The sequence below is a fragment of the Zingiber officinale genome, chromosome 4B (genome assembly GCF_018446385.1).
Source record: "Zingiber officinale cultivar Zhangliang chromosome 4B, Zo_v1.1, whole genome shotgun sequence".
Classification (NCBI taxonomy): domain Eukaryota; kingdom Viridiplantae; phylum Streptophyta; class Magnoliopsida; order Zingiberales; family Zingiberaceae; genus Zingiber; species Zingiber officinale.
Genome location: NC_055993.1, coordinates 74,740,190 through 74,752,005, shown reverse-complemented (window position 1 = coordinate 74,752,005; position 11,816 = coordinate 74,740,190). Strand labels below are relative to the sequence as shown.

The 11,816-nt window shown below is 36.0% G+C and overlaps 2 protein-coding genes across 2 annotated transcripts; both read right to left on the bottom strand.

The window, feature by feature from the left end:
• Window positions 1-907: 907 nt before the first annotated feature.
• On the bottom strand, window positions 908-1,581 carry LOC121975160 (PLAT domain-containing protein 3-like). The gene has a single exon (XM_042526610.1). The coding sequence runs from the start codon at window positions 1,579-1,581 to the stop codon at window positions 976-978; it is 606 nt and encodes a 201-aa protein (XP_042382544.1). The 3' UTR covers window positions 908-975.
• Window positions 1,582-4,092: 2,511 nt separating this feature from the next.
• On the bottom strand, window positions 4,093-11,460 carry LOC121975159 (autophagy-related protein 3-like). The gene is made up of 11 exons (XM_042526609.1): window positions 11,217-11,460; window positions 10,928-11,128; window positions 10,764-10,834; window positions 10,495-10,620; window positions 10,261-10,427; window positions 8,572-8,657; window positions 7,884-7,935; window positions 7,197-7,262; window positions 4,981-5,108; window positions 4,561-4,663; window positions 4,093-4,438 (listed from the first exon to the last, which is right to left on the bottom strand). The coding sequence occupies exons 2-10, from the start codon at window positions 11,086-11,088 to the stop codon at window positions 4,567-4,569; spliced, it is 954 nt and encodes a 317-aa protein (XP_042382543.1). The 5' UTR covers window positions 11,089-11,128; window positions 11,217-11,460; the 3' UTR covers window positions 4,093-4,438; window positions 4,561-4,566.
• Between the last annotated feature and the right edge of the window lie 356 nt (window positions 11,461-11,816).

Here is an 11,816-nt window from a genome sequence, read left to right as displayed (position 1 = left end):
TCAGAAACCCACTCAGACTTGGGATGACTTCCTAAGCACTCGGTTTCTCATCCTAAGCAATCAACTTCTCATCCCAAGCACTTGGACTCTTCACAGGAGCACTTGACACTCGGGTGAGAATCGACAATCGGGCAACTCAGCTTCCTGACTCGACACTCGTCATCCCCATTTCCTACTCAGACTCGACAGTTAGCCACATGGTTCCTGACTCAGCTTCGTTTCCCCGACTCAACGCTTAAGCAGTGACTTGTTCCAACTCAACACTTGACGTCCCGACTCACTCGACTTCCCACTCAGACTCAAGCGCAGTCACAAACTTAGACTTGCCGATGATGTCCTACTGGTATTTGGGTAATTCTAGCAGCTAGGATCAGCTCCATCTCTTGACAACGTCGATAATAGAAGATCCTCTTTTTTTACTGTTAATTTGACATTATCAGTCAAGTCATTCAACAGATAAGTTGAAGTTAAATTTTAATTTCAATTCAACATTCCCCTTATAACTTCGACAAATATCTCTAACGAGATTCCATCCAACAATTTATTCCCCGAACCAATAATGAAATGAAAATAAAAAGTAAATAATTCTTTTTTTATTTCATTAATAAAATAAATAGAAATTATTTTAGATAACCGATAAAGAAAATTTTTCAATTTTCATTTTGTTTTCCTTTGTTCATAATTCGTTCCATCCATTAGTTTTGTCATAATATTTTGTTATTATTTTTTTTTAAAATTTATAATTATTAGACTAATCCTTGAAATTTAAATACTTATTTCTGAAAAAAACTATCATTTCAATTTCTCATTTAATAGTAATATATATATTCAATTATTCACCACCTTACTCTGTTTTTTTTTTTTTTTTTTTTTTTTGTATAGATCAGGATCGATCTTTATTTTACAGCAGAAAAGCAGGAGAATTCTTCATGATTATTATTTTCTATCAGATGCATTATGCTTCTCGCTATGTGATCACGCGGAGTCAACAGGCGTTGAGGAGGAAGACAGAGAAGAAGAATCACGAGCATCGGCGGCGCCATCTCCGACGACTAGGCGGCGTTGATCGGCCGGCTGGCGAGGAGCTCCCTGGAGCTGATCGCAGCCGTCGACGGTGGCGTAGAGGCTGTATGGCGGGGCGTCGGTGGCGAGCCACTGGCGGACGTAGAACAGGGTCTGGGAACAGGGAAGGTGGGGCCCAGTGGCGGTCACCTCGAGGTAGTCGCAGTACCAGCCGTGGTGACGACCGGCGCCGTCGGAGGTGAGGTTGATGCGGCAGATGGGGAGGCGGAGGCCGCAGGGCCCTCGGCCGCTGAAGGCGTCGAGGGCGTCGAGCTCGAAGTAGTCGTGGTCGGCGCCCATGAGGCCGCCCCATTTGCGCAGGTCTCTCACCGTGAACGACTGCCCTGCCTCGTCGCCTAGCGTGAGTCCGATGGTGGCGTCGGTGCCGGCCTTGATCACGGTGCCGGTGCTGACGTAGAGAGTGTAGACGCACTGGTCGTCTTCGTCGGCGGAGGTGAGGAAGAAGGGGAGGAGGAGGAGGAGGGTGGAGAGGAGGAAGACGAGGCGAGACGGAGCCATCTGTGGATCTGGAAACTGTTGAATGAACGATCACCATGGCCTGCCCTTTATTAATCTCTCTCACCGCTTGATGTGAGCCAACTCATTGGAAGAGAATATGGACGAACAATATTTATTATTATTATTATTAATCTCGTCAGAGTAAAGATGATTTGGGTTGTGTTATGCTAGGTTAGCCTGATCCACGAGTCGAATTGGCCAGGCACGGTCATATATATGCTGCGTCAGGGCTAACGACCCAAACACGATAAGACGAGATTAGATGCCATTTTAAAAGTTGAATCCTCGAAAAATAAAATCAAAAACCATATATTTTAATTTAAAGGTTATTTTAGTAAAAAATAAAAATAAAAATAAAAATTAATTATATATTTTTTTTAAAAAAATCTTAAAATATTTCTATAAATATTCCTCTCCCCTTCCGATCTCAACCTCTTCTCCTATCCAAATAACTTTCATTCTCATACTTTTAATTTATTCTTTCATCCTCATTTTTTTAAGTGTCTAAAATGCACCCAAATCCCTGGGAAGGAAGCTTTCTCATCGTTAATTGTTCAAAATTCGATCCCAGCCGGACAATATTACATGGTTGAGATAAAATGTACGGTGGTGTTTAGTTATTTACTAAGAATTAGAATGAGAATTATAGCATTGTGTAATGGAAATAAATATGAGAATGGAGATTACTCTTAAAAATAATATTTGGTTAGTTGAATATTTTCTATCGAAATAAAATAAAATTTCCTTTTTTACCTTTAGAGAAAATTAAGAGAAAAAATTAGATATGAGAGAAAAATATGATGTGAGAGAATGATAAGAGAGAAAATGTAATGGGAAAAAATGAAGAGAGTAAAAGTGTGATGAGAGAAAATGAGGAAAGAGAGTGCAATGAGAGAGAGCAGATGAGTAGAGAGAAAATATAATGAGAGATAAAGTTTAATGAGAGAGAATAAAGAGAGAGAAAGTATGATGGGAGAGACTGAGAAGAGAAAATATGATGAGAGAGAGTGTGATGTGAAGAAAAACGAGGAAAAAGAGTGTGATAGGAGAGAAACATAATGAGAGAGAAAGTGTGATGGGAGGAATTGAGGAAAGAGAAAGTATGATAAGAAAGAGTGTGTGATGAGAAAAAAAATAAGGAAAGAGAGTGTGATGAGAGATAAAACATGATGAGAGAGAATGAAGAGAGAGTATATGATGGGAGAGATTGAAAGAAAATATGATGAGAGAGAAAGCGTGATGAGAAAAAAATAAGGAAAGAAAGTAATGAGAGAGAAAACATGATGAGAGAGAATGAAGAGAGACTATATGATGGGAGAGATTGAAAGAAAATATGATGAGAGAGAAAGCGTGATGAGAAAAAAATAAGGAAAGAAAGTAATGAGAGAGAAAACATGATGAGAGAGAATGAAGAGAGACTATATGATGGGAGAGATTGAAAGAAAATATGATGAGAGAGAAAGCGTGATGAGAAAAAAATAAGGAAAGAAAGTAATGAGAGAGAAAACATGATGAGAGAAAAAAAGAGAACGTATATGATGGAAGAGATTGAGGCAGAAAGATGATGAGAGAAAAAGTGTAATAATAGAATCAGAAGAGAGAAAGTATGATGAGAGAGAATAAAGAGAGAGAAAGTGAAATAGAAGAAAAATTGAACAAATATATTAAGGATATTTTCCTCCAAAACTAAATTCCAACATTTTAATTTCATTCCTATCAACCAAATATAAAGTTTAAAAATGAATCAATTCCTTCCTTCCCAAACTCTTAAACCAAATGTCACCTAAGACTATAAATGACCGAAATGTGACCATCAAATTTGATGTTTATGATAAGAACTCCGTTATAAACACACACATGAATAAAAATTATACATATACATATATGTTTACTCAAATAGATTTTAAAATCAATTTCCAACTAATACAAAATATCTCGTTATATATCTAACCTCTTATATACAAATGAACTGCTTACTCAAATAGATCTTAAAATCAATTTCCAACATATACAGAATATCTTATTGGACGTCTGACCTCCTATATACAAATGAACTATTGCCCTAGAGCAAAAACATCTCTCATAATTTACATATATATCTTATCGTAAAATTGACGATATTGACTCCTTGGAATGAACAATATTACCTTTTACTCTTATGAATAAATTTTACAAATTATTCGTAACAAAATCTTATAAATAATGGCCACAAATAAAATTTATGAACAATATTAACAAACAAAACTTGAAAATTATATTCATGATAAAATAAATAAATTTATATTATCAAAATTAATAATTAATCAAACAAGCTTAAAATTATAAATTTTCAAACAATCAGAAATTAAAAACTAAGTGACATTTAATCAAACCAAACTTTGGCCAAACTTAAACAATCATTTTAACGACTTAATTCATTTTAGATAAAACTTGACTTACCTCAATTACCTTAAACACCACTGCATCAATTGCCGCCTAATGAAATCCCACCACATCCAACGGAGACTAAAATTATGAAATTGATACCTTGAAAACATTAACTATATACAAATATCGCCATCATGTCAATACATTTTCTTTCACTTGTTTTATATGTTTACTGGCTTGACCATATTCCAATATTACATTAAATAATATAAACGTAGCTCCCCCACTCGCATACCTGCATTCCCATTCCCACACTTGATTCTACTCCAGGTGCAGACTTGTAGAAGGCAATAACTATAACAAATAAAAGACTGCAACCGTATCATATTGCTTCACACATGTTCACAAGCATAAACAATGATCCAAATTTTGCCCAGAAGTTGACATTTGCACTTCTGTCTGCCTTCATACTTTGTCATTTACCAGACCACTGCATTAAGAAACCCAGAAATATAACTCGATGAGAATCTTGATGTTTCTTAACCCAGAACAGCCAATTGAAAATGCATCAGTATTATCACACCAGATTGCATCGGCAAGCCAGAAAGTTACCTTTGATCAATGACTGGAGCTGCCAAGATCAAAGTCCATGGTGTAGTCGTATTCAATAGTAGGAACCACAGAGGCAATGAACTTCAGAAACAAGAAGAGGTACCTATCAAACGGGGGAGAAGATTAGTAGACACTACTGTATTCGGCTTTTACAACAACCTGCCTTGTAATAAAAGAGTACAACTCTCATGGTGTCTGCCATGGTTAAACCATAAAACAAAAATTAAAAATGATGAAAAACATTTTACAGAAAAGACTGACAGAATGCTTGTGGTGCAAATAATTTCAGTAGCTAAGTAGAAGATTCAGTCTTCATATAGGTTTGGTCGCGAGGATCTTAGAAGTCCAGATAAATGAATGAAGATTATAGGTATAGATTTCCAAAGGTTTTTAATAGGGGTTATTATTCTTGGAAATTACTTATCAACTTCTGGTTCAACTCCACGTGATATGAGGACATCAATGATCTTTTTCATCACTGCGCCATGACGACATGGATGTACAGATGCATGCTTCCCTGGCAAGTGAGGATGATCTTCAATTGTTACCTGTCAGTTTCCAGAAAATCAATATAAGAAAGTTAAACAACCAAGTCCTCGAATCAAGAATAAAATTAGAGAAGTAACATGACAAGGAACACAGCATTGGGAAAGAGATGTCCATTAAAAAATAGTGCAATTAACTAAAAAGAAGCAACATGCCACATCTGTTCTGAGAACAATGAAAAGAACACAATAAGATTGCAATTTGCAATTATAGTAACCTTTTCTTTCTTCCAGAAAAGATAGCTAGGGGAGTTCTCAAGCACTCATATTTGAATAAAGATGATTTTGAAACTTAGGACTTTGGCAACAACTTCCAAGGTCCATACCAATGCGCTTGTTGGTACACACAGAAGAAAAGTATGTGTTGAGACACAAACTAATGGAGAGAAGGAAACTGAGGAAGGACTGAGGAAGGCTCTCATGGCCTTCTTTCCACCGAGGTATAAGTGATGAAGAGGTATAAAAGACTATTGGAACCACTCTTCATTGTACCACCGCCAACCATCAACTGTTGACTACTGCTAGCTACAACCAACCATCCTAAATCACCCACGAACATTGTCGGTCACCATCAATCACCATTAGCCATCAACTTTCGAACTTGGGATGGAGAAGAGGGATAATTATAAGGATTTTAATTTGCTTCTGTACCTCCTTATCCAAGCACACAACTTTAGGTACCACTCTTCTCCCCTTCTCCCCTTCTCCCTCCTCCCTCCTCTACTCCCTTTCCTTCTCTCCAATCTACCTCTCTCCTAGTAAGAGTGGTCTTAAAGAAATTTTTATCTTGCTCCTCCCTCCTTTATTTCCCACTCCATCACAAACTTGTAAATACACCGAAGGAAAACCATATTCATTAAGACAACAATTACAAATTAGAAGGATCTTGCCCCATGTAAACACAAGGTTGACTTCAAGGTGAAGTCGACACTCAATATTGATCAAGAAGAAATTGTGTACCATTAAGAGCAAAATCAATATAAATGCAGAACCAATAATCATTAAGAAGTCTTGCCACATCAAAATTCACATTCATTCCACTCTTTACATAGCATGGGATAGAGTTCTTTTTTTTTTCTCATTGACTTTATGGATGTCTCAAAATCAAAAGTGGGAGCTGAAAATTGATAATGAATTTCCTATGAGTTAGAGCATTCTGCCATGAAATGTCATATTGGTCATTTCATTTCATAATGCAATGGAAAAAGACAATGATTTATCCATTATCATCAAAACTTCAAATATAACATATGAACCTACATATTTTTTTTGTCATACATTGTAATCCTTTCCTCCACTAAGATTATGATATTAAACAAATTATTGTATATTTTACATATTTATGTATTTTATGATATAAAATCATGTCAAATAAGAGAAGAAATATTTTTGACATTCTATAATTTATATTTATAAAAAAATTTGACATCACTTAGTGAGATAAAGGCTTAATTGCTGTTGTTGTTATTTTATAATTTGTATCTATATTATGATTCATAGTTCAATAATTTAGCAAAATGATTCACAATATGAACCTTGATTTGACAATCTCACTAATAGGTACCAAGTACTTGCACAAATCCTATATAATCATTCAAAATTCTACAATTGTACCTCTTTTAAACTACAACATGTATTGTTTGGGCTCTACTATCTCCCAAAGGTTCTACCCTATCTCGTATGATTAGTGACGAAGCACATTACGTAAGTCAACAAATGTAATTGTTGCACAAAAGAGCAGACACTAGTAACAAGATATTATTGATTCACAAGAAATCACATGTTTCCTTTTTCCTTCATCTTGTTTTACACTTTTACTTATGCTCCCCATGCCATAACTTATTATTTTCCTCAGGTCAATAAAGTTAGCTATTCAATTCTTATCATCCATTTTATAGTAGAAATGTAAATATTTCCAGGATTTGTCTCTATTATAAACACAAGAAGAAATTTTATTGAAAACAAATCTCTTATAACTACAATCTCGCCAAGGAATAAAAGGTTTTAGCTATATGTATTTCACACAATGTTTATTCATTAGAGTAGATAATAGATATGCATAGAATCAATAAAATATGAGTATGACATTACTGTTTTCCGTGCATGATCCTGGCTAACATCTTCAAATACTAGTTCTGGCTGCAAAGGGGCCCTTGACTGTAATTTAATACCAGGGTACAGTTAGTGTATACCACAAAAGATTAATAAGTAAATTTGAATACCAATATTCTTCTACAATAGAGTGAAAATATGGTTACAATCACTATCAAAGAAGAAAAACTCAACAAAAATGATCTAGCACACTGAATAACCACACAAAAAATAAAAATAAAAAATAAAAATTATTGCAATGATAACCATGACAAACTCTTTTACTAGAATCAGTTAAATCGACAAATTATTTCACCTTACATACTTAACCACATAAATGAATATATATCTGTGAAACAAAAAGTTCCAAAGACTATACCACTAAGTTCCAAAATTACCCCAATTCAAATTACAAAATCTCTCAAGAATAAATCAAAAAATGTCACCAATATGGATCTCCAGTAATTATTATGTGATTGAACATAGATATTAATAGCGGTCACATTATAGATCAAATTGTGACAGTAGAATGTTGATGCTAATGTCAGTAATGAAACAATGAAAAATACACTATTAAATTCATCAAATGTCTAACGTAGATGCCAAAACCAAATCCAAACTTCTGCTTTGCTACAAATACTTTTTTTCACACTGCATGAAAAAAAAACACAATTGTAAGGGAACAACCTCATCATATCCTGTTAGCCATACGCGAGGAGTTTGGTAATATTTGTCATACCTGGAACAACAAAGAATGTATAAGCTCAACAATCATTCCCCACAAAGAAAGAAAACTCCATCAAGAGAACAAACAAACAATAAGCAGGGAAAATGGTATACTTCTGTATCATCAGATTCATTTCACTTTTTCCTTTTTGGCTGCTCATGCAGATAAATAATGTTATGCCATTTTATCTTTGTATCATTAAATAGGGCCTTGATACCAGGATTCTGATAATTACCAAACTCCAAAATACTGAAGCCAGAAATTCCAGTCTGACAGTTTCAATTTGGGCATGAAACACCTATTAACCACATGGAAAAAAAGTATAGAAAACCTAATACTGGACACCTGGATCCCATATTCATGTTGGGTACTCATACACTAGTCCTTCCTAATTGTCGTCTGTTAGGTCAAAAACATTTAACATAAAAATGTTGGTGAATCTTAATTACAATCTTCAAACAAAAATACGGAGACTAGGAAATAATATTTAATATGTATGGTGCATTTGGGAGTTACACTTGTTTATTAGATATACTTGCCAAACATTAAAATGGTTATAATAAAAAGAAGTCAACATGCAATAATAAAAAAACAAACAAACATCAGTTGTGTACAAAGGAGCGACAACCTATCCACTGAATAACTTACGTGATACTAATATCATATGTTCGGGTCCGAAGAATGTTATCATCCTCTGGTTCAGTTGCAACCAAATACTTTGACTGGAGGGTGGCCTGCATTTAATTGAACAAAACAATAACATCCAGAGATATATCTTAAAGGTGGAGAGAAGCTTTTAGGGTTATATTATTCTCAAAAGGCAGTCATCACAACAGCAAGTACACTACAGATCACTTAAAAGAACCCTATTTTGCTCTGTTTGTGCATCCAAAAGCATCAATTTTAATTATTTTTTTTCAACCAAACAGTCAACATGATCTTCATTGATAAATACTATGGCAGGGTCTAGCTAGTTGACGACACTCCTAGACTGGCAAAAGGTAATCTAAATCAGTGTTTTCAGCCTTTCAATGAATAGATCAATAGCAATTTATTGACAGTTTAACAAATAATCACCCTAACTGAAGGAAACATCACAGCCATGTTATGTTTTCCTACATGGATGTTCACAAAAATTACCATCAAATTAGAACAATGCTGATTGTTATTTCGCCAAAATAAATCCAATATAAGGTCCCCAAAAATGGATAACTTCATCCTGTCAATGATTTCTTTTTTAAAAAAGAAAGATTCTTTTTACTCACAGAATTACTATTTTTACAGCTGACAAACCTTCCTAGAAATAACTGATTTGGCAGTGTGTGAATAAGTACAGCACTGGCAAATGAAAAAAGTAGATCATTTGGCACTCAAACAACTGAGGCCAACAATAACAGGGACAGAGCAACATCTTGATTCTCAAGTTCTCAGCAAATAAGAAATGATCAACTAATAGGAGCCTCTCATCTTCTTTAGCAACTTCCAGACTAGATATAACCAGCAAAAACTACAAAGCAACCAAACTACTAGCATTAACTCTACTAATTTAGAAGGCAATAAAAGAGATGAATTTAACTTATATAGACTATATAAGATTCTAAACAGACAATAAGTTGTAATCCCGGATCTTGGTAGATGAACAATTGTATGCATGAAGCAAAGTAAATATCCAACTTTTCATTATGGGCATTCACTTTACACTTAAAGGTCTTGTTTAGAGATACGGAACATCACTATAGAATTAAATGGAATGACATTCAATGCGATGGATCATGGTCACTACCAATGCAACCCATTGAATGTCATTCCACTTATACCCTTAAACCAAACAAAACATGAAACTAACAGTCTCGTTAACCTAAGTAGGGATGGCAATGGGACGGGGCAGGGACGAGTTTGTCATCCCCGTCCCCAAAGTAAATCTCCACCTCATCCCTGTCCCCATCCCCGTCTCTACCTAATCGGGGAATCCCCGTCCCCGAACTCATGGGGATTAAATCCCCATCCCCATCCCCGCCACAGAGATGACAATGGGGCGGGGATGGGGGCAGATCCTCGTCCCCGGGGATTATTTTAATAATAATAATTATTATTATTGGGGATATCAGAGCGGATGCAGGGATGGGTATAGCATCCTCATAAGTCATACCCACCGGGGATTTTAAAAAACCCCTGAACCCGAATCCGATAATGCCTCCCTGAACCCGCCCCATTTCGGATTTTCCCCGCAGGTATCCAAACCCGCGGGAAAAATTGTCATCCCTAAACCTAAGGTTTGTAAGAAAAATTTATAACAAGATGGCATAAAAAATATAGCATAAGAAAATAAGCACTTACAGGATCTGCCTCTATAAGGTTTTCTGAATCCTCGTAATCAGCCATATCAGGTATGTCTTCCTCCTCTTCACCACCAAAATAAGAGGGGATAGACTTGATAGCCACATCTTTTCGGATGTCTAGAGATTCCATGGAAGGTAAAACTTCTTCATCAGCACTCCTGGTCCCTAATAGTTTCCAAAGCCCAAGTTATTAAATAGATGGTCTAACACAGGAAATTCAAAATTTTCTAACCTTTTGGCATCCCATGAGTTGCCAACCAACCATCATTATCATCATCATCATCATCACCAAGAAGAAACTCTCCTCCAGCAGCATCATATTCTTCTTCCACCGAACTAGCCCTCCGTAGACAAGGCACTGCAAAACACGAGGAGTCTAGTTAGCATCTCATCTGAAGATAGCAATATGTCATCTTTACTATGCAAGAACCCCATCTAATGGCCAGAAGGCAAGGAAGGATCTTTGACAACTTTAGAGGAAGCAAAAAGGAAAAATGATACCGTTTCTCGTTATGAGATACTGCTTGTCTGCAGGCAGGTATGTCTTCCTTTTGCTCGGCTCGCCAGCCTCCCTACATGAAATCATGAAAGAAAACCGCAATTCAGATAGGTAGAAGAGAGAAAATACGAAAGTAGGCACACGGAGAAAGGGGGAGATAACCAACCAAGACCAGGTAGGGCATTTCGCAACGAGATTGTCGCCAGCGACGACGAATTCGGATACGCTGAGAACGCCCTTCTCCTTTAAGGCTGAGACAGTACGCGGCCCCGTGATCCGCTCCACCGTCCCCTTGAAGGCCTCGTGTAGCTTTTGCGATAGCACCATCTCTCTCTCCCTCCCTCCCTCCCTCCCCAGCTACCCTTCCCTGCTCCAGGAGAATCGAACAAAATTAATAGCAAAGGGACAGAAAAGAAAAAACAAAAAACATGTATGCATGGAGAGCAGAGACGAACCGAATTAGGGTTCCAAAGACAGCGGATCGATTGATGCCCAGAAACGACGACGATCTAGAGATCGATCGATCGCGAGGATGATCAACTGCCCGGTCACAGCAGATCGATCGATCGATCGATCCTTTGGGATTCAAGGGGAATTTGGCGTGTAAAAACTAAAAAGTAGCCCAGACCAGCCCTAAAATAAATCACTAAATAACAGATTTCCCAAACAGCCAGCCTGAGTTTGGATTATCACCAAAGAATACATCGTATGTCATTTTGTAAATATTACCAAATTTACAATATTTAATAAATCTATCAGTCATAATAATATTTTAATTTTGCCAATTTATCATTAAATTATACCAATTTAATCATCCCAATAATTTATTTAATAATAAATTAAAATTGTGAGGAGCAATGTCAATCAAAACATGGCCAAAATATCATTAATACTCATCAACAACCTCTACTTTGTTTTTTGTTTTTTTTACTTTGGACAAATTAAATTTTGCTACCTAATTATTCATATTGTTAAAAAATATTCGTCTTATATAAAAAATATTAAAACAGCATCTTGCTTGTAATATGATATTCAAACTATTCTTTTATTTTCTA

Excerpts from the sequence above, each read along its gene's own strand:
- LOC121975159 (XM_042526609.1), bottom strand. The coding sequence starts at position 11,088 with ATGGTGCTATCGCAAAAGCTACACGAGGCCTTCAAGGGGACGGTGGAG. Across the intron at positions 7,263-7,883 it reads GGCTAACAGGATATGATGAG|TCAAGGGCCCCTTTGCAGCC; the intron begins GTTGTTCCCTTA and ends ATTAAATTACAG. Across the intron at positions 5,109-7,196 it reads AGGATCATGCACGGAAAACA|GTAACAATTGAAGATCATCC; the intron begins GTAATGTCATAC and ends GGAAACTGACAG.
- LOC121975160 (XM_042526610.1), bottom strand. The coding sequence starts at position 1,581 with ATGGCTCCGTCTCGCCTCGTCTTCCTCCTCTCCACCCTCCTCCTCCTC.